This window comes from Strix aluco, chromosome 3, assembly GCF_031877795.1.
Source record: "Strix aluco isolate bStrAlu1 chromosome 3, bStrAlu1.hap1, whole genome shotgun sequence".
NCBI classification, from domain to species: Eukaryota; Metazoa; Chordata; class Aves; order Strigiformes; family Strigidae; genus Strix; species Strix aluco.
The window spans coordinates 81246294-81270889 of NC_133933.1; the positions used below are offsets into that span (position 1 = coordinate 81246294).

Sequence of the window (24596 nt, forward strand, 5' to 3'; positions counted from 1 at the left end):
GTACCTAATCCTAAGACTGTCATTAAAGCTTATAGAGTAATAATTTTAATAATAATGAAAATGTATATAAATAAGAGACAATACCTCTTCTTCTGCCTCAGTTGCAATGATCTGAATCTTCAGTTATTAGAGAAAAGGGAAACCACCAGCTTTTTTTGAACTAGACCAAGTCATTCAGGAAACCGAAGCTCTAAGTATCTCCTTGGCAGCAGGGAAAACAGGACAACAAAGATCTCATACTATTTCAAGTGTAAAAAAGGTATAAAATTTTATTTGACAAGTTAACAAGTAAGCATTTCATTAATCCATTAAAACACTTTATTACAAGTCAGTGTAGCTGAATTATAGCTACCCTACATGAAAGTTAATTCTGAGGTGAACAAACTGACCTACTAAAATGTTTTTAATTTTTTTTATTTTTAAAAGGCATTTTGTGAAATTAAAAATTTACTAGCTGTCAGACTTCAAAAACTTCTAACACAGTAAACTTCAGAACTATTTTTCCCACATGATACAATTTTTTTTCAGTCTTGACTGAAGTTTCTGCACATTTTTTAACAGCTGAAGAGAGCTTCTGCTTTTCTGTCCAGGACAAGATTTAGACATACTTTCCCTTACAGCGACTGCAGTCTCCGTTGCTTCCTTTTGGTCACCACACTTTTGTTTGATGTGAGCTGCCCCTTGCTTCAATTTCTGAGTTTTTCTCTTTAATTTCTGCACCTACGAAGGAAGATTACTAATTAGAATGCTACATACTCGAAAGACCTACAGCTGTAGAGTTTATTGGACTTCTACCGAACTTCAAACTAAAGATGTCTAAGGGACATTAAAAAAAAAAGTTGAAACCTACTAATCTTGCACACAGTTGTCTCCCTGTAACAGAGAGCACCACAGAAAACTGACCTCGCCCACACAGAAAGCATTTCAGAAAACTGACCTCACCCACACTCAATAGGTTGTTGAACCCCATTACTCCCTAAGGTAAAAATGCTTGCTTGAGAGAGACAGAGTATCATCTGTTACCAATTCATATTTACAACGGTCTTTTTCCATTTCAGATTGTACTACCCTAACCAAAAAAAACCCAAACAAACCTATAAAATGTATACTGTTTATTATCAGTTACTATATTTAAGCAGTTTACTTTGAAGCCTCATAACAAAATTAGAAAACAGAGTAAATAGGGTTGATTGCTAAAGAATGGTTTTTTAAAATGTCAAATAGTAAGTCTTGCACTTGGCATGAAAAGGTCACTCCCAAAGATAAAATTAGGCTGAAAGCATTCCATATGCCAATTTAGGCTTTAAGTCCATTTCTAAAAATAATCAACTTTAATTGCATTCTAGAACATATTATTAACTGTGAAACACAGAGGTGACTACAGCATTTCTAGTATGACAGGTTGTAAGAGCAGAAATATGCATCAGAAATGTTAAGATTGGTCTGTACAAAACAGAAATATTTGTGTGCAAAAGCACCAGAAAAAAGATATAGGCCAAGGGTTACAGGACCGGCCTATATTGATAACCAGGGCATGATGGACAGTAATCAAACTGACAGACATGAAGAATGTGCTTATTTACATCATGACCCTAAGGCGTGTGCTCTGATAAGGCTGTACCAGAGCACAGATGACTTGTCAGTAGATCTGCACCCTGATAATAGGCAAGGATGGCAACAAGGCTGCACCACATTGTATGTGCTATTCCTCTTCTCCTCATCCAAAAATGAAGGCAGACTGTAGCCAGAAAGATATGCAAAAGGAAGAAATAAAGGTGCAGTTGTTGTCCATTGTCTCAGGTTCCTGGAGGATGAAGTCAGCAAGATTCTGAGGCAAGGAATAATACTGTAATTGTTGGCTCCTCAAGAATATAAGAGATTTATCCAAAAAACAGTTGACATTGCCAAGAGAGGCAGTGAGGGCTCACAATGTCCTTTGTCCACATCGCTAACATGCAACCCCGACAAGACTACTTTGACATAAACACCTTTGTGCTTGCAATTACGTGGACAATAAAAGGTTTGAGTGAGTAAAATCTATCACAGAATGAACATTAATAAAATTGGTCAGATTTAAATTAACCATCACTTCCCCCTTTCATAAGGTTTCACACTGAGATTTTTTTTGTTTCTTATATAAGCAAAGTTCTTAGGTGAGTCTATTTATCCTGGAACATAAGATGGAAGAACAGAAAATTATCAGACAGAACTATGGATCGCATTTTTTATCATATGTTCCAAAGCAAATCGCTACAAAGGGGTTAAGATGTTAATCTACAGCAGGGTGATTTTATATGGGCATGCATGAAAAGCTGTTATCTGTGGCTCTAAAAACAAATACTGACAGAATGTGTACAGGTTAGGGGTTAAACAAAACTGAAAGCCTTGGCTGGCTATGACTTTGAAGAAGTTGGGGTCAACAGACTATTTGGTTAATAAAAAGCTTCAATATTTCAGTAATATAAAAGACATTAATCCGGTCTGTACAGGAATTATAGCTTTTTTTCTCATTCCCCAGAGGGACAGGACACAAAGGAATGAAATCTCAGTTTGCCTGAACGCAGTGAACGGAAGTGACAGGCCAAGCAACCCAGCTCTGTATTGCAGAACTGCCACAGGGCAGGAAGTTTTCTCACTAGCACAGATACCTAGCTGCCAGCTGTAAGCACTTTTTCTTGATCAAAAGAAGGAATTGGAGGTACAAGAACACTGAGCTAGCAGCCTGATTATAATCACCCATCCTGGAACACCCTGGCTTAAGAATTTCAGTGACATTCCAGTTAATGACAACAGGAGGCAGAGTTGTGGCAGCCTTCAACTAGAGTGTTAGTAGCTAGAGAGTTTACATCTTATTCTTACAGTAGCCTGATGCTTTTTCAGCTTGGATATTTGTTCTCCTTTAATCTCCATTTGGTTTACAAGGCAATTCAGCTCCTGTTCTAGGTCTTCACGAACTTCAGAGTCTTGAGTCTCCTGTATCTGCTTCAGAAGTTCTTGATGCTCACTATTAAGGACAAGAATGGCACACTAAGTATTCATGATATAGCCTCTAGGACTTTTTCCAGTACTTTCAGTGTATTGCAGGAGTTGCTAATTGTTTTGTCCAGAGTACAGCAATTTAGCATTATTTACCCCCTCACACAATACATATTAATCTGGAATATATTCACACTAGAAAAGAAAAAGGTTTTCCAGTGGGTCTAATTTTCACATTCCAAATTTGTAGCTGAAGTGCATCCTATTCCTCCCCCTTGCCACAGTCATAACAACTACATGTGAAATAGTGTGCAAAATGAGATTTTGGAAAGTGAGCAGCAGCTATGCCGCATGGTATTTTCACTTCCTGCCCACTTTAGTGCTGACTTTGAAAGCTTTGTCTAATACAGAAAAGTATTGTTTAAACTAGTACATTTATAGTTTTTCTGACAGATAATTCAAATTTAAATGTTCTACTCAAAAAGATTTGCAGTGAGGTGTGCTGGTTAATCAAATTAACCAGCTTAATCAAAAGAAATTGTGCAGATCTACTTGACCCCTAGATATATGAACTAGTCAAAACCAGAGACCCCCTCTTAGATAGGTAATCTCTTTACAAAGGACACAGCTTGTTTTCTGACTTCTGAGCAACTGCTTCTCCTTGACAGTTCAATTGAAGCAACTGGTTGTTGCTATTAAAAAAAACCAAAAGCCTGTCTTCAAGTCGCCATGAGTAAGCCAAAGCTTTTTGAAGAAGGGATTGGTTGCCAGTTTAAATTTTGACACATCAAGGATTTCAAACCAGTGTCAACATCCTAACTGGTTTAACCAATACATCCTCCTCTGTTCAAACCACAGTTCATCATGTTGACGTGTCTACTATGTCAACATGACCAGCTACATAGCTTTGGCCCACAGTTCTACAAGCTTGCATTAACGGGAAGATGCCTAAGAACACGACAAGTTGTAATCCACATTTAGTTGCATGGCTAGAAAGATGCATACACTCCCATCTAGTGCGTTAGCTTCTTCCACACCCTGCCCATTTTTGGGCAGGAGACTGTCCCTCTTTCACAACCCCCCTACAGAACTGGCAAGTTCTCCTGTTATCAACAAGGAAAAGGTACGAACGCCAGACTGCCTCAGCACAAAGACCCATCAGGTACGCACGTACAGGGAGAACACAGAAAGAGTGAGTACAAATGAATAGGCTAGATATTGGATAGGACAATTCCTGTCACAGCTGTACTAACCTATCCTACCACCCAGACCGACTGCATGCTGCAGACCTACTCAACATTAACACCACCTTCACAGCCTTCTCCAGGAGAACATTCTTAGTCTATTCTGTAGATCTCAGAATATGTTGAACATTTCTAAAAAGCACAGGCCTGATAGATTTTCCAATTGCTGCAGCTGTTACTTCAGTAGCAGCTCGGTTAAGTACAGGATGCGGAAGCAGAAAAAACCCAGCTGAAGAGTATGTTGCTTGCTCACAAGACCAGTTAAACACCAGGATAGAAAGAATTTTTTGAATGAGAAAAATCCTACCACTCAGGCCTGCTCAGGCCATTCTGTCAACAAGTCATCCTACACTTAAAACAGGCTAGGTTTGACTATAGCACACCTGTAGCTTCACAGGGCTACCACTGAGGAATTTTCACTCGTAACACCAGGGATGAGTACTCACCAGCTCATTTGGCCCAGCTCAGCTTGCATGGCCAGCAGAAGGTCTGAAAGACTTTCGGTGGCCATAGGTGATGTAGAACAAGAGGATACAGATTTTGAAAGTGCACCGCGTCCTGAAATCCCAGATGCAGCTTCTCTTTGGCTTCGTGACGAGATACGTGGATTACAATGCTTCATAATATGCAACACACTTTGTATGTTTGCACTAACAGAATGGCTGGAGCTGACAGACTTAAAGCAGAATTGTTAAGTGGTTTACAGAACTGATTAACAATTACGGTAAAGAGACTTATTCAAACTGTAGATGCCAGTTAGCAAGAGCATTTGGTTTCACTCACCTTCCCAGCTACAAAAGGTAGTTCACCAGCCTTTACATGTAATTGTGAAAGGTACATTTTCTTTGTTGTAGGTTTTCTCTGCCATGACATAGACAGAAAAAGTAAGACAAGAAATTCCAGTCTGCTGACCCAACAGCACAATCTTAAACTATTTTTTAATAACTAAAATTCAAATAAACAAGCTGTGAAATGCATCACCTCAGTTTCCCTCAGGTTTAAAAAAAAAACCTTCCCTCCTGTATGTGGAAGGAATAGGAATTTCCAACAGCTGAGACAAGTAAATTTTATTCCAGGTGCATTTAGCAGAAAGTTTGACAATGAGGTTGACACTGAAGAAATTGAACATTGCTTACTGTGGTTTGCAAAACCACAGTTGCAAAATTTTGACTGACCTGTAACATGTGTTGCAAAATGAATTCTCTTGATTTCAGCAATCCCCCCAAAACACGTCATCTTAAGATGCCCAGTTAAAATTGCTTTGGAAACTAATTTTGTCAGATACACTGAAAGGCAGCTAAAACAGGACATGGGGGATGGCAGTAAGACTGTAACAGAGGTTACTGTCATGCTGGTAAGGGAAAGTTTTCCAGTGAGGTGCTACCAGCCCTAGCACCATTTTAATTACCAATTCAGCACTGTTTGTCACTTTGGAAATGGAGTAAAGTGCAGCAGACGAATCAAGTGCCTCTTACATCACCGTTTTTCACAAATTCCAATCTCTGTGCAAGTCAGATGCTATCAGCAACAGTATGATAATAAAAAACTTTCACATTACCTTCTTAGTTTCTTTCTTCTTTCCATTTTCCTTTTTAGGTTTATTTTGAGATGTTATGGAAGACATCAAAATTCTGTTTATCTCAAATCCTGTTTTAAACTGTGGGAATAAGCAAAAAAGAAAACAACCGTTTAATGTAATATTTTAAGTATGATATCACATGGTTTAATTAATTCCCTCTTTCATGCATGGATGAGAACCAATTAAGGGCACTATTAACTGTCCTGCTTGGAAGGCATAAGCTACACTTAAAAACTGAACAGATTACTAGGATGGCTGGGTATTGGGCAGATCTTGCAGCTCTGTTTTAGAAGTCCTCATTTTCATATTCAGCTGCAGCAGCTGTGTTTTTCCACTGTGACAAGCAGCAACTGAGATAAGCCGATCCTGTCGCATGCTGGGGATCCAATCATAAAATCCAAAGAATATGAACATTTGGATCTTAAAATCTGGGGGCAGAGAGAACTGAGCCCATCTGTGTAACACTGAGGTCAAACCTGCTGGACAATCCTCAGATTGCTCTGTGGTTCAAAGTTGATATAAAGGTCCATGATAAACAGGATAATGGCCATTCCCAATTAAACACAGGACAAGGACTTTGTTTTGGCATGTGTAACAGTTCCGGCTAAACAATGCTGGAGGTCCATCACAAAAGTGAGATTATTCTGGCTTTTCTATCATCAAAAGGAAGTGAACCACCCCACCCCCTGTGTTACCCAACCCAGATTCAACAGACCTAAATTGATCCTGCAGTGAACTAAGACGGTATTAATACTACCTGAGGACTCAGTTTACTACACCTAAGTTCTTTCTTGAGCAAATGTTTATAATACTGCTAAGGTCAGACTATCTGCTCTGGGAAAGTCATTCTTGATATGTTTCTCAGAAGATAAAATCTCCATACTAGGCTTTCTGCTCTGCAGCAGCAAGCAGTTTAAGCAAGAAACCCAAAACCCTGCAAGTTTTCAACTGTGTCATTCTGCTGGAATTCTGGTGGTCAGATACCTGGGCTACAATCTTCATGTTATTTCAAGCTTCCTGGACTGATGAAAGTCCATCATCCTTGGATGAGGTATAAAAACTGACAGCAGTGATGAATTAATTTAAGCTGTCAGCTTCGTTTATGGCTAGGTTCTTTCAATATTATTCTTCAGCTCTGCATCCCCCCCCACCCCACCCCAAGGGAGTGCCACCACAACTGCTCTCTTTCAAAATGGCTGCTACTTCTCAGTGAAGTGAGGTTTGGAATACCTGAAGCTACTTTGTCCCTTTAACAAAATGTTTCTTTGATTTTGCTCTCTTTTGGCAAATACTTCTCTCTCAGATGGATGGTGGCCCAACAAACCGGCTATGGCTTCACAGAATAATGAATTATTCAAGCTCTCACTTAATGAACAATGTAACAGTATCACTGATTAAAGACTTTTCCAAGTGTAGTCTAGTATATTAGATTTCAGCAGATCTTAACAAAAAGAGGAAAACAAAGAGAATAACCAACCTTACTTGGGGTATAAGGTTTCTTACATGACCACTGACCACTTTCTAGTTACTGTAAGTTAAGGTTATCTGATTTAGTTGCAGATTCTCTAGAAATTAATTCTCTACCCAGATCACTTACAGCAGCTTTGAGGCTGATGAACTGCACCATTAACACAAAACAAAGCAGAATCTTTCATGATTAAGATATGCAACAGACCTGGCAAGCTTTCTACTATGTAGTTTATAAGAGGTCTAGGTAACATTCCAGGAGTTCTTTCTGGGTAATAAACATATGGCGTTTAAATGTAATTTAAAGAAAAGGGTATTTTTGACAGACAGATTAGCTTCCTTCAGTAATGAAAAATAAGATAAAATAAAACCTTTTCAGTCTACCTGAGCAGTTTTGTCTTGTATTAGCTTATGCTGACGCTCTTCTTTACAATGATTTTCTTCTAAGAGTTTGATCTTGTCCTGAATTTGAAAGCAAAAATGATTAGTCACCCTTCAGTTTGGCATGCTGAATCAGAAGTCTGAAGTAGCTTGCAATTGTAATCTGGGATAAAACAGGACTGTAGGAATTTTTAAAGCCCAGACTGAAGGAAAGACTCATGCAAATGAAGCCAAGGTATTCAGTCAGGTATGCTTTATAATCTTAGCTTTAAAAGAGGAAACTTTTGCAAAACTTAGTACTATTAACAGTATGCCATACAAATTATATCAAATGAATGACTTTCAGGCTGTCATTTCATGCATGCTTACTTCTGCAATTCTCTGAGTAGCAGTAAACTTAAGACACTCTTTTTCTAGCATTTCAAGTTTTTCAAGTTTTGCACACAGTTCTAACTGGTTCTGATGTTCCTCTTTCTGAAGCTGAGCCTGGAAAAAAGTAAGCAAGAATGGAGTTGGCAGCTGACTGAAATTGTTTCAGACAGCAAAAAAACAAACACACTACAGTAAAGGTGTTTAACTAGTTTAAATTTCATATTTTTTAAATTGCAAAGTGATGAAAAATACCAGGCAGACAAAGAAGACTTAAGTTTCCAGCAGATTTTTTGTCTACCAAATGTGCAAGTATTAGCATGGTTTTGCTCATTAAGAGTTCCACCTAGGGAGTCTTTTCATAAAATTCATTGAAGGGTTGTCATCAGTCAGTCAGACAATAAATTGCTTCCGTTTGCTGCCACCCTGAGAAGAGTGGAGGAAGAATGATAGCCATAAAAAAGTTCTGATCTTCCACATTTTTATACTTTTTAACTATATTGCTACTTTGTCAGTATGCTAAAAGGCTTCACCTGTTGGTGTAAAATCATTTTCTTTTCCAGTTCTGCACTGGAAACCATTTTCCTCATGTAATCCAGCTGTTTCTCCAGCAGGGAGCAGCGAGATTGTGCTGCATTTAACTGCACACTTATATCTACAGAGAGAAACAAGGACATTCAGTACAGCAATGGGAGCTACACATTTAGTCATCTCAGTGAGGAATTCTCTATCTTGAAAGCATGCAAGAGAATTTTCTTAGCCTGAACAAGTCATGTGGTTAAAATATATTTTATATATAAGACATGAGAATCAAGACGTTTTTCCAGAGCTAGTACCTAATATGAATTCCAAAGGTGTGAGCACTGCGGTTACTTTGATTTGTATCAGCAGATATCTAAACAGAATCTGGTTTCTTCCCTTCTCCTCACTTTTCTCAAGTTAGCAATGTTATACATGTCAAGCAGCTGCTTGCTTATTGTAGAAGTTAAACCTACCACCTGAAATCTGCTTATTCTTTAAAGCAGCTTTATGGGTTATGCAATACTTGGTTAATATATGTAAAACAAGATCTCAACTTGATTCACAATTATCAGGCTCCTGCCCCTCCCCAATTCTGAAGCAAAAAAGAAAGGGGGGGTGCATTAATAAGCAGTTTGTCAAAATAAACAAACACTCCCTGGATTATGCAGTTTTGGAGTTGCTATGACTACACCTTATCACTCAGGAGAAATACCTTTCCTCTGTTGCATCAGTTTTTGATGTGCTGTGTCCTTTTTGTAGGATTCATGCTCTAAGGCCTTCTTATACTGAGCAGCTGCTGTGGAGAGGCTGCACAGATTATCTTCAGCCAATGACTTCTCCAACTCTAGCCGGTGGATCTTTTCTTGAAGAGTTTTCAGGGCTGCGACCACAGCTAGCAAACAATGCAACAGTTACACCTTAAGTATCTGTTCCTATTATTATTTTTACAAAATGCTTCAAACAGCAAAATACTACCTACATTTTCTTCCTAGGATAACCCCTAAAATGAATTATATTCCCCAGCAGTACACTAACACACAGAGAGCATATCTGAGAGAAAACGGACATGTTTACTGCACAACTGAGGTATAAAGCACAAGTCCTATGAGCAAAACTATTTTTACTCCGAAGGGTAGCAAGCACAAAGAAATCAGGGCACTGAGTATAACAAACCTTGGGACTTCTGTTCACACAGAGGCAGGGAACACAGGTACCCAAGTTAGGTCACAAATTTTGGTGTAATGCAACTGGTGTGGACAGATTGAAAAAAACCCAATGGACTCAGGACAGGAGGGAAGTCAGATACAAAGGGACTTTTTAGTAGAGGATGCATATTAAAAACTATTGTTTCAAAAGGTAATTCAATGTCTAGTTTCTTGTATTTGATGATTCTTTAAACCATAGAAACAAGTCAGCAAGATTTTGCTTTTAGCCTCAGATCAGTATGTGTCAAAATTACACCATAAATAAAAGTTGTAATTTCAACTACAATTAAAAGTCTACTAGCTCTCCAAAAAGTATACACACCTGTGGAAGTTTAAGACGTGTTCTGTAACAAGTCAAGCTTCTTTTCTGACATGTTGTAAGTCTTGATAGTTTCCCTATACCAATTCTTTCAGTAAAGGAATACCCAGAAAATATTGCTAACTCCATAACAACTTTCATCAGCTTATCATAACCCCATTAAAATAAAATCAAAAATAAAAAAAGAAACAAAAAGCAGATACCAGAGAGCAGAAAGATGAAGTGGGACCACTTCTTCCATCTTTCTATTGGCATGCCAAACATTTCCTTATTTAAACATTTAGCTGCATAACATTAAACTAAACATTTTAATCCAAAAAGCCCAAAATCTGTATGACAAAAGATTACTACAGAAGTCACAGATTCTTAAGTGAAGAACAATGACCACATGCACACACATAGGCTATGTCTGTGCAATATTGCAAAGTTGTCCGTGATAGTAAATCCAAGTATGGTATCCTTGTGATTCCCTGAGCTCTGGAGATATGCTAAGCCACCGAGGATTTGCCCTGTGAGCTCCAGAGGGTAATCAGCCATTAAGGCACACAACAACCATAGTGGACCCATATTTCATACAGGCTAACCTTCATGCTGCTAATTTTCCTGAGAGTCTGTGATATTCAAGAGTTCTCCCAAGGAATCATACCACACAAAAAAACGTAGAAGCAATTTTAAGTCAGAGAGAGTCGAATAGCAATATGCAAAGCCAATTTCAAGTCAGTGTACCATACTAATGATTTTTTTTGCTGTGTTTAATGATGAACTGCTTCTGCTGAGTTTGAAGCATTCTCCATTGCTTTTAGAGGAAGTCTGACGATTTTAAGTTAAACAAATTTCAAAGCCAAAGTTTATAAGGATGTTAGAAGACTTGTAGCAGTTTCTATTCCAGACATATGACTTCAGGGAGACTACTCCCTCAAGACACATATACATCCTGTCCCAGTGTCAGTCTGATAATCACAGCAAGTCATTGAACTGAGTAAAACATAACAGGGAGTTTGCTCAAGAGATTTCACAGGGAACAATTAAAAAGACCACTTTAAGGACATATTTTGGCTTTACCTTGGTTATTGGGGGTAGAAGGCCTGTAACCACCAACAGCTGCCAACTTCTTTGATTCTATATAAGCAAAGGCTGCAGGAAGCATCTTATCTGGTGGCTGAAGAAAGCTTCCTATGAAACTGTTCTTTGATTCAGAATCCATAGCCTGTAAAAGACAGCTATTTAATGCTAGTAGCTCTTTAACAGACTATGTAACAGTTTTCAAAGTACGTCACTGGGCCATCCCTGGCTCTGTTTATATCAAACCAGATCATGTGCACCAAAATAATAATTAACTCCCCCCTGCCTCCGATGAATCCTGTATTTTAATGCCATTCCAAAACAATGCCTTTTCATAACACTAAACGCACTAAATATAGCTCTCTTCCACCACCCAAATTTTTCTAAGATTTGTCTTGGTGTTTTCTAATAACTTATGCTGATTTTTGTCCTTTTAAAAGCCAAGGATTAAACTTCAGCATCTGCCTCTCAGTGCTCCCTGCAGAGCAAACATTCCAAATTTTACAGCCTGTTTGCATCTGCAGCCTCCTTAGTGATCTCCTGCCTATCTTTTTACATATGGCTTTATTACATAATGAAGACATAGTTCTCCACATTTAGTGTTGAGATAACAGAAAGATACTTAACACGCAATATCCCCAGCATTCTCCCCATTATTAAGCTTATGTATTAAGTCCTGTTTTTCCACTCCCCTTCTGCCTCACCCTTTCACATTCTTTATTTTATCAGAAGCACATCTGAAGACAGTTTACACCCTGTCAAATAGTGATTTTCCTTGATACTCAAGACATGGACAGTGAAACCTGCAGGAAGTGCTTTAGTCTAATACAACCTCTAGGAAGTTAAAGCAAGTTTTAAATCACACTGCAGCTACCCAGCAAAGTAGTACCAAGCATTTCACTTGATACAGTGTAAGAAATTAAGAGTATATACAGCTTCAGCTGACAGAAAACCAGCTTATTTGAAGATTCAATGATATAACAATTATGGTATCACCTGAGTTTAAAATACAAGGCATGCAACTGGAATAGGCGTCTGGCTTGGGCAAGGCTATTTACAAACACTAGTTCCCAAGAAAGTCACCCAAAGGAGGTATCTAGTAACAGGAGGAAGAAACCCAAACCAAGACTGGAACATGCTGATGAAGCACACCCCAGGAAAAGCCATACACACCGGGTGGGCAGGGAAGAAAGTCTCAGTAACAGAAAAAGTTTCCAAAACAGCTCTTCCAGCACTGTTTCAGAGGCCATATAAAACAGAAAAATCACCATCCATCCACACCACCTCTTCAAGATATGCACTAAACCAAAGGTACATGGAAATACTTCCTTCCTCCTCCAAGCTGTCATCACAGAGACGCTGACGTGAGGATCTCTTTGCCAGTGCTTGCTTGACTTGGGACCTCCCAGACATGGCTGCTTTTGTGTGTTAACACCCCTGGGGCAGATCCCACGATCCCACAGCTCAGGGTGGTCCCCCTGGCACCAGCACAGCCCCCCCAGCACTGGCATGGCCCCCCTGACCCAGAAGAAGGGGGCTGCCCAGGCTACCCTTGCACCACAGGCCTTTTCTGGAGAGCTCCCCATGGGGCCCCACTGCCATCCTGCCCGAGCCCAGGCTACAAGCTCTCAGCAGCAGGCAACAGCTGCAGGCAGCCAGGCACGCTGCCATCTCTGGCGAGAGGTCCCACCTGGTGACCCTCACACATTTATGGCCACACGAGCCATTTCTGGGCCTCCACAGATCCCTCCCGGAGGGCCAGGAAACACCACACAGGGACACCCGACTGACTCTAACTGCAGCTAGGCCAGACAGACCTGTCAGCCATTTCCAACAGCACAAGGGGCAGTGGCAGTGATGGGCACAAAGCAGGGAGCAGCAGAAGTCTCAATATATGGATGAGAGAGTCCTGTGGACATAGGCAGGGTCAGGGCCAAGACAGCAGAGGAGATGGGCCTGGCATGGCACAGTGCACCAGCATAGTATTCCACAAAATAAGAAATAAGCAAGACTTACCAATTTTCCTATTGCTTCTCAACCTTTACATGTTGGTGATAAAAAAGACTAACAAAGTCCATGAAAATACACATATGCACACTCAACTAGCTTCCTACCACTGCTGTGAATGGGGTAAGGCAACTTTGGAAACTCCCAGGGAAAAAGTGGTTTTTGCTCATGCCATCTAACCTTCTGTCAGCCAGCATAAGCAGAGACTCGATTTTCTGATGTCCTCTGGTGGAACATGGCTCCCTCGCACGCCTGCAGCTGGTATGCATCCATTAGTTTCCTGATTACTGTCATTAAACAAGTTCTGCCGTTTCCAAGGAGATGGGTTTGTGTCCAGTTGTAAGGAGGGCGGTGATCTGAAGCAAATAACGAATAAGAGAGGGAGGGAATAAAGCACCAGAAAACCTGTGCAGACCCACAATTTTGCCAGCACAGCAGAAGGTAATACACACCCTGGGGGAGCTCCCCAAGCTGCTCCTAAGAGCCGCTGACACGAGGGGTGTGAAGGAATACAACACTGCACAACTGAGACACCCATGTTTGCAGAAGCCCTGCTGTGGACATAGTTACGGACGCCTTGCTTTGCCACAGCTTCCTCAGACACAGAGGCTGTGTGAAGGAGGCTGATGAAACGGTTGCTATAGTGCTTGGAGGCTCTGCCAACGTAATTACTCCAGTAGAGGTGCTCTGGTATAGACAAGTCCTTCAATATCTTGGCAGGTAAATACAGTTTATAATAACCATCCTGTACGGGAGTAATCTCTATAACACTGCAGACCTCAGGCAAGGACACAGGCCAGGAAAAGGACCGAGTCACTATACCAGCAAGACATCAAACATCCTGACTGCTTTCAGCCCACTAGGACAAGAAATGTATCAGGAAAGAACTAAGTAGCTTGATGTATGTTTGGACATCAACTGTTCTACCATCAACTTTTTCCCCCACAAGTATTTAAGTTTTATAAAACCACCACAGACAGGTTTGCTTTTTAAAACGGTTTCCATGTTCTACAACCATTGCAAGATTAACCTACCACTCTTTAACTCCATGCTACCTTGGATGCTGGTACACAGACCTAGAGAGGTGCTTTAAAGCAGATACTGCATCCTGAATGGCAATGTTTGTACTAATGTAACTCCACCAGGCCTAGGGGGATTTAGCACTTGAACAACACTCGTTAAAGCAGCCAAAACACCGTTGTTTAGACAAGTCCTTGGTTGAGGAAATTAGTGCACTCCTTCAAGTTTGGGGAACAGCCAAGGGAGAAATATGTGTATTAAATGGAGGCTGACAAAATACCCTGGTTACAGGCAGCGGGGAGGGGAGGGGAAGAAGAAGGAAGAAATGCCTCACTCCCACCCCAGCAGCCTGCGTGGCTGCAGGGAGCAGGGTGAAGCACTGGCATTGTGTAGGCTGCATCTGAAGTCAACGCTGGCCCTTTGGGTTTTTTTAACCAGAACTGACCCAGCCTGCCTTGGTGGATGCAATGGTGATAGTCAGATGCCCAGTGTTATTCTACACAGAAAAACACAAAGTAGCCAGTTCATACATACCCTGCATCAAGCATGGGGCAATTTAGTGCTGCCTGTGGGCCTGCCGCTAAGCATCAGCCTGGCCTAGCCACCTAGGTTGTCTCCAAGCCTGAGCAAGGAGGCTCTGGGAGTGCAGTGCCACACGGTTGCTGTGGCAATTGAAACACGGGCTCTCCGTGAAGTGCAGAAGGAAAGAGAGAGTTTATTGTTATAATGGTACATACTTATGCTCTCGGATGCTGTCGGTAAAGCTCTTGCTTCATAGTTAACAAATCAGCAATTAGACAGCTATCAACCTTTTCTCCTATCAGCATAAGACCACTCTAACACGCGCTGTGCAGACCAATCACCTTCTTATTCACACGCTGTGAACGCAGCAGTAACTTCTCACAGTTCAGTACTTTTCCACAGTTAGTGTTGCAGCTGTCCGTTGTTTTTCCCTGCCACCTTGGCACAACTCAGCAGTTTCTTATCTTTCTTCCAAGGCCTGTTTTTCATCAAAGCCTAGCTATTTCTCAGAGGCTGTGCAAGGCTGACAGGCCAATGTCTCCCACAGGTTGCAACCCTGTGCATGTTGCATGGTGCCAGGTGTAGCAAATTAGGTCTGTGACAGTGCTGCACTAATGCAGTTACACTGCCTACCGCCTACCTTGCCCCAGCCTGTGTGCTCACCCCTTGGGTGTGAGGATGAGCAGGTCCACTTCTGCCTGGTGGCTCACCGTCACATGCAGGCTGGGAGCGAGATGGCACAAAGGCTCTTGGGGAGCAATCCCATCCTCAGGGTCATTCCTGTATATGTGACTTTCATGCCTCAGAGGAGAGCAAGCAAGCTGGAGTTTGGTCCCTTAAGACAAACAGAGAATTTCCCATTTCATCATGGTCATGTAAGTACTAATGTGATTTACCTTCACACCATTTATATTTATTTTTGCTGAATATGGCCTGCATTGAGTGCCAGAGTACTGGATCAGGCTGTCATAAAAATCAATTAAAATTTTAATGACTGCTGCCTAGCACAAGTAAGCATAGTAGGGAGTTACTGAACACCACTGAAATCCTAAAAGTTACAGAAAGACCATTTATGACTTCCTCATCCTCCTCCATCCTGTTCCTCCCCTCCATTGCTAGCCACATCATTAAAAACATTTCAAAAAAATTTCTTTTGAAGTTAAAAGTCAAAAAATGTTTTGCCACATATACAATTATGTCCCACACTGTAAAGCAGCATGTGGAAAAGCTTTTTCCACACGTGAACTATAGCATATTCAGAGAATAATGCTGGCTTAACAGTTTCCCAAAAGAGATACACTAAGGGAATAATGTGATAATGTAAGCGATGCTCCCACTAAGTTCTCCAATGTTTGTTATCTTACAGAGATCCTGGTTCATTTAAATCACTGTGAGGGCAACCTCCTAGAACCAAAGAAAAGAAGTGCTGTCAGAACACCTTCAAAGAAGAAAAAGAAAAAACAGATCAAAGCATTTTTCAGAAAGAAATACAAAGATATCTATCTTCTGACCTGACCTACTGGGCATGCACAATTTATAGTGGGTTTTTTTCATAACTGAAAACAAAGTCTCAGATGAATCAAGGAATGATTCACTGTTTATCTGACATATTATAAGAGAAATTTTAAAGAACTGCCCCAACACAGGCCATACCAAGAAACTCCCAGAATTCTGGCTGCCGCCTTGTCTATTTGAGCCAAGCCTTACTGGCGAAAGGTTATGTGAGAGGCCATTTTCGTGACACAATCCAAATTGGTCTATTTTTTTCCCCTTTCATTTTCCTTTGAGAACCATGGAAAAGCTTGGTCAGCTGTACTAGCTGTGCTGCAATGCTCTTTCAGCCTTATTTCTGACAGACAAAGACAGTCCTTCCACTAACAAAAAGAAATAAATAATGTTGTAGGCAAACTGCATTGTTGTTTTGGGAACACCCAGTCTCTAGCATCCTGACACAACTGCTTTAATCAGCCTGAAGCATATGACCTTGCTCAGGACATATCTAAGTAACTGGTACTCATGTGCCTCCTTTAATCTAAGTGGGTTAGAAATGAAATAGTGACAGCTGCAAAACTAATAGGAAGTGAAGCCTCACTGAATCAATAAGGCATTTCAACATGTTAAGTTCTGTTGAGTCCCACTTTAGATGAGTTTAGAACAAATGACTAAAATTTGTTAGAGAAATTAAGGAACATGGGAGTGAGTTTGTTGTACAAACTGCAAGATACAAACTGTCTCAGAACTGGATATATAAAGGTTAAGTACCAGGTTTCTTCTTTTGATAATATTGTAGCAAAACCTATTCATTCCTGAATTTCAAGTCTTATGCAGAACTTTCATGCAATCGTTTTTTTCAGTCTTGGAAGAAAAGGAAAAGAAATTACATTCTGTGTTTTTTCATGACACTGTATGTACTGTGAAGTATGATAAATCCTGGTATTTTAATGAAAAAAACCCCTCCTAAGCCTTTTACTTCATTGTGTCAGACCTTCGAAGCATTCATACCAATATTTCTTTAGTTCCTGTTCCAGAGATAAAAGAGGACAAAAAAGAGTAAGAAAGAAAATGGAATGAGTTACACAAGTACTTTGGGAACAAGGCAAAGAAATAACCAGGTAGAGAAAAAACAGATTATTTAAAGACAATTTTTTTAGGAATAGGTTCTAACCTGACAGTGTATCAAGCAAACTTGGGTCATAATGTCATCAGAGTTTTTTTGTTTTCTTCAATGAGCACAGCAGACCCAATTCCTCAATAAATTGGGCCTTCGTTCATAAGTGCATGATAAAATCATATTCAATACTTTGTGGGGAAATCAAGTTGGCGCAAACTGCTTTAAGCTGTATGAAAGATGGTAACTGAACTTAGCATTCAGAGGAGCAAGACTGCGAGTTCCTACCTAGTAACAATTGCTATGTTAGCATGAAAGCTATCTGGCCTGGAATATAGTGTTATCAAAATAATTACATTTCTAAGTCTTTAATCAGTCCAAAGTAATTAAATATAACCTTTTTGTAATAAGCATCAAGCACAAAACCAAATACTATAAATGGTCACTAATATACTTCCTCACTTCCCTTGTAGTTCTGTTCCTCTTATCTCCTTTCATCCACCCCCATGTTATAGTTGCTTTTTTGCCCTCATCTCCTCTCTTTTCACTGTATTTACACCGTCCTATAGCTTTGTTCCTTGCTCTTCTTCCTTTGGTATTCTTTTTCTCCCACTCCCTCTTCTAGCATAAAATGTTAGGGTTTTTTCCAAAGTAAAAAGAACCATTTTTTCCCACATGAGAATAACTATCAAGTTTCTTCCATTCATACTTAGGATCCAGTTCCAACAGATGCTGTTTGCCCTTATACACTGACTGATGTGGAAATTGAAGGTGTTCTCCTCAGTACTCTACACGAAGAATGTAAAAAATTATTTTTTCTCCCCACTGTTATTTTCTGCTGCTGATGCCATCACACTGTCTTCCATATGTAGTTTGCTTAGCTTGGTCACTTCACCCTCAAAAATCTGCTTTTGCTCATTAGATTGGAAGCAGCTCTCACAGCTTTCTAGAGAGCAAAGCAGAGTACGTGTGTCCCGACAGATTGGAAGGCAGGAGGAAATTACTGGCTCTGGCTATTGACCCATGATTAAAAAGAGGAAGACTTTGCTTTTGTGGAAAGGGAAGGTTTTCGAGGGCAACTGTCTCCCATATGGAAGACTGTGTATCTCTGCACAGGCAGAATAATTAGAGATTAGAAGGGAAAATGCAAAAAGGAAAAGACAGGGTAGGGTGGGGCAAATGTAAGAGTGGGTTGACATGACAATCATGGTGAAGAAATATAACGGGGTAGGGGATAGTTATTGCAGGTACTGACTCATTCACAGTAAATGCTTTTTCTGCATGATAATTTTTGCCTTTTATGTCTCAAATATTTAATGAGATCATTGAAAGATGGTTCTGAACGTTGCAACTTGCCTTCTAGGCAGATAAAACCCACAGATTGTGTCCCCACCATTGCCTTGGAATTTATTTTCAAAATAAACTTCTGGTTTTACCAATACTTTCTCAGGGAAAGTGTCAGTCTCTTCATCCAACATCCTCTAACCTAGCACAGAGGTGGAGTAGCAGGTAGATTTTTAGCCAGATAACTAGAAGACCGTGACATGGATGAGCAGAGAAACACAAGAGGGTAATTGTTCATACGATTTGTCTCCTTTTACCTACTACCACCCCTACATTTTTTTTTCACATATTCCTGTGCTGCTGATAACTAGACATCTGGCAGGGAACAAGAATTCCATTCTGCATTTGTACATGAGGCAACCTAGGAAAAGAGAACAAAAAACCCCACCCAAAACCTAACAAGGAAAAGAGAAGTTTCACTCCTTGCAAGAAATTATTCTCAAAGCCATCTTTTGTCAGCAAGTTGTCTTTAAAGATGCAGAAAAACTGCAAGCAGATCTCAGTCAGAGCAACTCTTCAATCTTATTTGGAGACTTATTTTGTTGAAGAATATTTTTAAACAATATAATCTGTTTACATGACTCAGAATAATCATAGCAACTCCAACACATCCACATTGCGCATCCTGAACATGCACGATATCCGAAGTATTAATGCCAAAGAGTTCATATATCATACAGTATAATGAGCACTCAAAAACGCAAAAATGGTCTATCACTACTTCTGCCCTGAGTTGTCTGGGAAAACTTACAACATACAAAGCCATGCAACTTGTTTCATGTAATCTGTATATTCAAACTTGCATGACTTCAGAGACGTAGAAAAAATCTTGAGTAAAATGCTACAAAATCCTGTACAAAGTTGCATACATAAAACTAACTTCAGCTGATTACAAATTATTTAAGAGACATTTCTCCCTTATTAACTAGATGCGCAGTTTCTGACTGCAAGGTAATTTAGTGGATCTCTAGGGTCTTGACTCAAATTCTTGTTATTCTGTGTGACCTTAATAAAACACAGAGGGATGGGACTGATAAGGGACTGATGATCCAGGATACATGAGCCTTCCAGCCTCAGGGCTGAATCCCTGCAAGTAAAAGAAGTGCAGGTATACAGCCAAAACAAGCAGCACGCTCTGTGAGGAACTAACAAAAACTGTGTGCAGCGAAACTCTATGAACATACGTGCTTGGCACCCTTGTCCTCTTTGGACTCAGAATTTGGAGTCCTCTTCTGGCAGTGAGTGCCAAAATCTGTTCTTTAAAACAATAAATAAAGAGTCCCTGTAGCTTCTCTGGTCTGTGACTTCATTTCACGTAGCTGCTGGCCACAGCATTTTTCTTTGTGTTATTATGGGAAAACACCAAGGTCTGTGTTAACAGCCTGCCAAAGGTGTTTAAAAGGCCAATTGGGCTGTCAGCAGATAAAAAATTCCCAATAAGCAATCTTCATTTTCTTTTAAAGTGTAGCTGGAGGAAAGAGTGTCCATCTTCTCTATGCTGTTACTCAATGGTTAGAGCATTGGCCGGGAAGTGGGAGTTCCTGGGGAGCATTCATGCTGCATCCCTGACCACCATGCTAGACTGGCAGGAGGAAGAGCAGGAAGGAAAAAGGGAGTCACCACCTTTTCGTTTGAAGTTACGACCCTGTTCAGAAAGGCGTGTAAGAGTCTAGGACAAGGAGAAGGCAGCTGAGGCAAAAGAGAGTAAAACAAGGATGTGTCTCTCTCATCTAGTTTAATCATTGAAAGAGATTAAATTGGGTTTTATTTATGCATTTTTGTAGTAAATAGTTCCTGGATAAGAAACAGCACTGGCTTGGGAATAGCTACCAGAAACCAGGAGTAGGTGCCTACAGCTCCCTGTGTCTCCTTCTTTCTATTCACACCAGCGCCACACATTTGCCATCCTTTTCAACAGGGACACAATTTCAACAGGTGAGGCGATGAATGCTTCCCTTCCATTTTGTAGTCCTTCTGAGCACCTGGGCCACTCTCCTGGGAGTTACAAGATGCTGACGTAAATCCCTGTGAGTTAAAAGCCAATTCTCTCATCACTGGGTGTGCACTCTACCAAATGTGGCTGGGCACTGAAGCCAGCTGTGACTATAACAGAAGAACCTGACTTGCTGGGCTCGGAGAGGTTCCTCTCGGCTGGACCTCTCTTGAAGCTGCTCCACCTACTTCCTAGACCACAAGTGGGCACAAAGGGGAGCGAGGTGCCAAGATGCCCAGCCTGGGGCAATTCTGGATGTTTCTATCCAGAAACAGACTCACAGAGTTCAGGTGGCTGCTCAGTGGAGTTTTTTGGATCTGAATTTTTAGTTTACCCATATTCTTTTCTGGGGTCTAGCCCATAGTCTTTCAGGCTACATTTATACAGTTAAATGGAGAGCTGGTAAAGGACAATGGGACTTTAAATGGCCTGTAGTTCTGGTACATCATAGCCCAGCTCTTCTCAAAGCAACCCACCCTTCAGCATAAAACTATTCTACAGTCTTTCTGCGAGAAAGATTTGGTCTCCTAAGAAGCAGCTGGTGTCTAACTTAGACATCCCCGCTGCATTTGTGACCTCTAAGGAGACAGGGCGGCAGAGTTTGGTGCAAACATACACACGCAAGCCACAGTAGGCCAGAACACGTTAGATGTACAAACACGTGCTCAGAAGTAAAACAAGGCCACGTTTTCTCCCACATCTTATGCTGTAGCTTGCTTGATCATTGAGCCCAGTCTGTTGGGATGATTCATGAGTCTGGGCTTGACATCAAGCTTGGGCCTGTGTTCAAAGACAGTAGAGGAGTAGCCTCTGACTTTCTGGTGTCTCTCTGCAAAACAGAAGTCACAGAACTTTGCTTCCTCAGAGGGCTGCTGTGAAGAAAAACACATTAAATACTGTGGAGTGCACAATTATTGTGGCAACATGCCAAAACCCAGATATAAAAGGGGAGGGTGAACTTTTAGAAGAGAGTGATCCCATCCTAGGTATTTACTAGTTGGAATGAAATAAGCCTCAACAAAATCAGGTGTAAACAAAAGCACCTGAAGGAATTGAGTTTAAAAAGCAGTTCCTTCTAAGTTGCACAAGTTTTACTGCACTATTACTAGTTCTCCAGTAATCAGCTAAGTGTATTCTGCAGCAAAGTGCTCTTTTGTGACATACAGAAACTGGAAACCACTTTTTAAAGTAAATGTAATATATTTTAGAAAGGACATGAATACAACTACTATATACAGTATTTTCAAAAAATAATTCTGCTGTTGGATATCATTTGCATATGGCTATAGAAGTCCTTATCTAGTTAAAAAAAGAGGGAAGTTGATAAATCATCAAGGAAGGAAATACTGAGGTTTAAAACAGCCACAAATTTGTTTTTCTTCAGCTTATCATTTTAAAAACTCAAATGCTGTAATTCTGGATGAGTTGCCAGATTGTTTCCTTCATAATTCTGCCTTTCTCTTATCCATTCTTTAGGGATCAAAAACAAGCATATTAACTTCAGTCCATGAACACGCAAATCAAACAAACACACTCCCCTAACTTCAAGCTCTGATTAATTCCACTAGTAGCCTTTGACCTTGATTTCCACAATGTCTTGCAGTACATACAGAAGCTTGACCTGGTATCGGAAAACTGCAGAGATTTGGTTTGGAAAAAATAAAGCCACCCTCATCTCCATTACCGAAGTACTACATTAAAATCTATAAAACAAAGGGCTGAAATCTGAAGTTTAGGCCTTGGAGCCAGTTTCACAATCTGTTTCCTGTAGCCAGAGTTCATTTGCAGCCAGTGGAAAAAACAACTTCTGAAAGATAAAAGGCAGTGCTGTGACTTTCAATCAATCTTAGCGCTCAGTGTGGGAATATAGCCATACCAAAGTCTAACACCAATGCTTCAGTTCTGATTCTGGTTCACTTTATTGATCTCGGATGTACATAGCCATTGTCAAAGACACCCAGCAAGCACAAACTTATCATGGGAAAAATGAAATCTATCCAACTTTTGAAGAACAAAATTTAGATAGAAATAAAACAAGCATGCGTGACATGCCTATTCACAGGAAAACCAGGAGACCGTGACGAGTGATGACAGAACGGGATGGGAAGCTGAAGTTGTAGCTAATGTAAAAAAAAAAAAAAAAAAGAATACATAAAAGGCACTGGCAGAATTATTTTCTTTGAACCCATCAGTTATGATGGGTGGAGGCCCTGAGTGCTTTGAGAAGTGAAGACTCACATTTATTACAGGTAGTGATTATTTCAGTAGACAGATTGTTCACGAGGGTGCCAGAGGCCTCGAGGAAGCAGCTGCAAGCTGCACGAAGCAGTCCAGGCCTGTCTGTGCTGCCAAACAATGGCAACACAGACTGCTTGTAGAAAGGATTTTATGAGAAAAAAGATATTGGTCTTCCTTGAAAGGTACAGGTAATGATAGAATGACACTTATTTTGCAAGCTCTAGAGAAACAGTGCCAGAAAACAAAAGGAATGTCAGATGAAGAAACCAGATTCTTTACAAATAAAAGAGCTGTTGATGGCTGGTGTTGATGAGCCAGCTCAAGCTCTGTTCCTAGGCTCAGAAATGGTTTCTGTGTCTTTCTGTGGTATATGAGTAACTTATTCTGCATTTAACGTCAGTTTTGAGGTGTGAATTTGAGAGTGAGAAATGTGTACATGAGAAACGTGAAGTATTTATGCAAGACCCTATAGGTCCAATGAACCGTTTCTGATTTACTCGCAAGAGTTCTTTTGCCTTTCAGGATACTCAAAATTGTAGTTTTATGATTGCTTTAATGCCACAGCTGCAAACAGGCGGTTCTGCCCTTGTTTCCCTCTCTTCTCTGCCAAGAGGTGGATTAGATCAAGGAACTGACTTGGCTGAAAATTAACTTTACCAAAAAAGTACCTTTTTTCCCTGTACAAAAAGCAAGGGAAACAGCAATACCAGCCCATTTGGTGGGAGATTACACTTAATCACAGAATGGTTGAGGTTGGCAGGGACCTGTGGAGGCCATCTGGTCCAAACCCCCTGCTCAGGCAGGGCCACCTACAGATGGTTGCCCAGGACCATGACCAAATGGCTTTTGAATATCTCCAAGGATGGAGACTCCACCACCTCTCTGGGCAACCTGTGCCAGTGCTCGGTCACCCTCACAGTGAAAAAGTGTTTCCTGATGTTCAGAGGCAACCTCCTGTGTTTCAGTTTGTGCCCATTGGCTCTGGTCCTGTCACTGGGCACCACTGAGAAGAGCCCAGCTCCCTCCTCTTGCACACTCCCTTTGGGTATTTATATACATTGATAAGATCCCCCTGAGCCTTCTTTTCTCCAGGTTCATCAGCCCTAGTATAAATGGGATTAAAAAAAACTGGATTAACATTAAGACTGAGGAATTGTTGCCCAAATTGAATATTCCAGGAACTTTTTTTCCCCTTTCATTTCAAGTGTTGAAGGCACTGCATTTTGCTTGGCTGTCTTTTCCTTTCTGCTGATGTGTTTACCTAGGCTACATCAAAGCCTTCTCTTGAAGCGCATATCTGACAAGCCGTTGCAGTTACTTAAAACACGTGTGCGCTTCGTTTTTTGCCAATGCAAATTTCTGAAGCAAATCCACTACCGGAATTGCTTTATTCCTGGCTGTTGCCAGCCACCTGTTTTCGGCAACCTGTTGCGGTGGAACACACCAAAAAAAAAACCCCAAAAACCTTCAACATCACGGAAACAACCTGTGCAGAAACGGCAGCCACCGCTCTTACCCTTCCGCGGCGGCATCCGGTGGAGGGACGCGGGGGCCCGCGCAGCCCGCGGGCGCTGCCGGCGACAGGCAGGGCCTCAGGCGGGGCCTCAGGCGCAGGCGGGGCCTCAGGCGGGGCCTCAGGCGCAGGCAGTCCCGACAGCGCCCCCGCGACGCGCGCTGCCTGCCGGGACACGTAGTTCTCCTCTGCGGGCGCCGGGCCGCCGTTCGGCCGGACTACACTTC

At 41.0% G+C, this 24596-nt stretch overlaps 1 protein-coding gene across 8 annotated transcripts; it reads right to left on the bottom strand.

The window, feature by feature from the left end:
- Positions 1-242: 242 nt before the first annotated feature.
- CEP57L1 (centrosomal protein 57 like 1) lies at positions 243-24464 on the bottom strand. 8 transcript variants are annotated; one of them, XM_074819363.1, is made up of 12 exons: positions 24373-24464; positions 13312-13487; positions 11125-11269; positions 9251-9430; positions 8550-8671; positions 8017-8133; positions 7651-7728; positions 5779-5877; positions 5004-5081; positions 4667-4896; positions 2860-3004; positions 243-720 (listed from the first exon to the last, which is right to left on the bottom strand). In XM_074819363.1, exons 3-12 carry the CDS (start codon positions 11264-11266, stop codon positions 496-498), a joined length of 1416 nt encoding a protein of 471 aa, XP_074675464.1. In that variant the 5' UTR covers positions 11267-11269; positions 13312-13487; positions 24373-24464; the 3' UTR covers positions 243-495. The 8 variants fall into 8 exon arrangements, with proteins under 8 accessions (XP_074675464.1, XP_074675467.1, XP_074675465.1 ...); XM_074819366.1 differs by lacking the exon at positions 8017-8133; XM_074819364.1 differs by lacking the exon at positions 13312-13487 and having other exon boundaries at positions 24373-24448.
- Between the last annotated feature and the right edge of the window lie 132 nt (positions 24465-24596).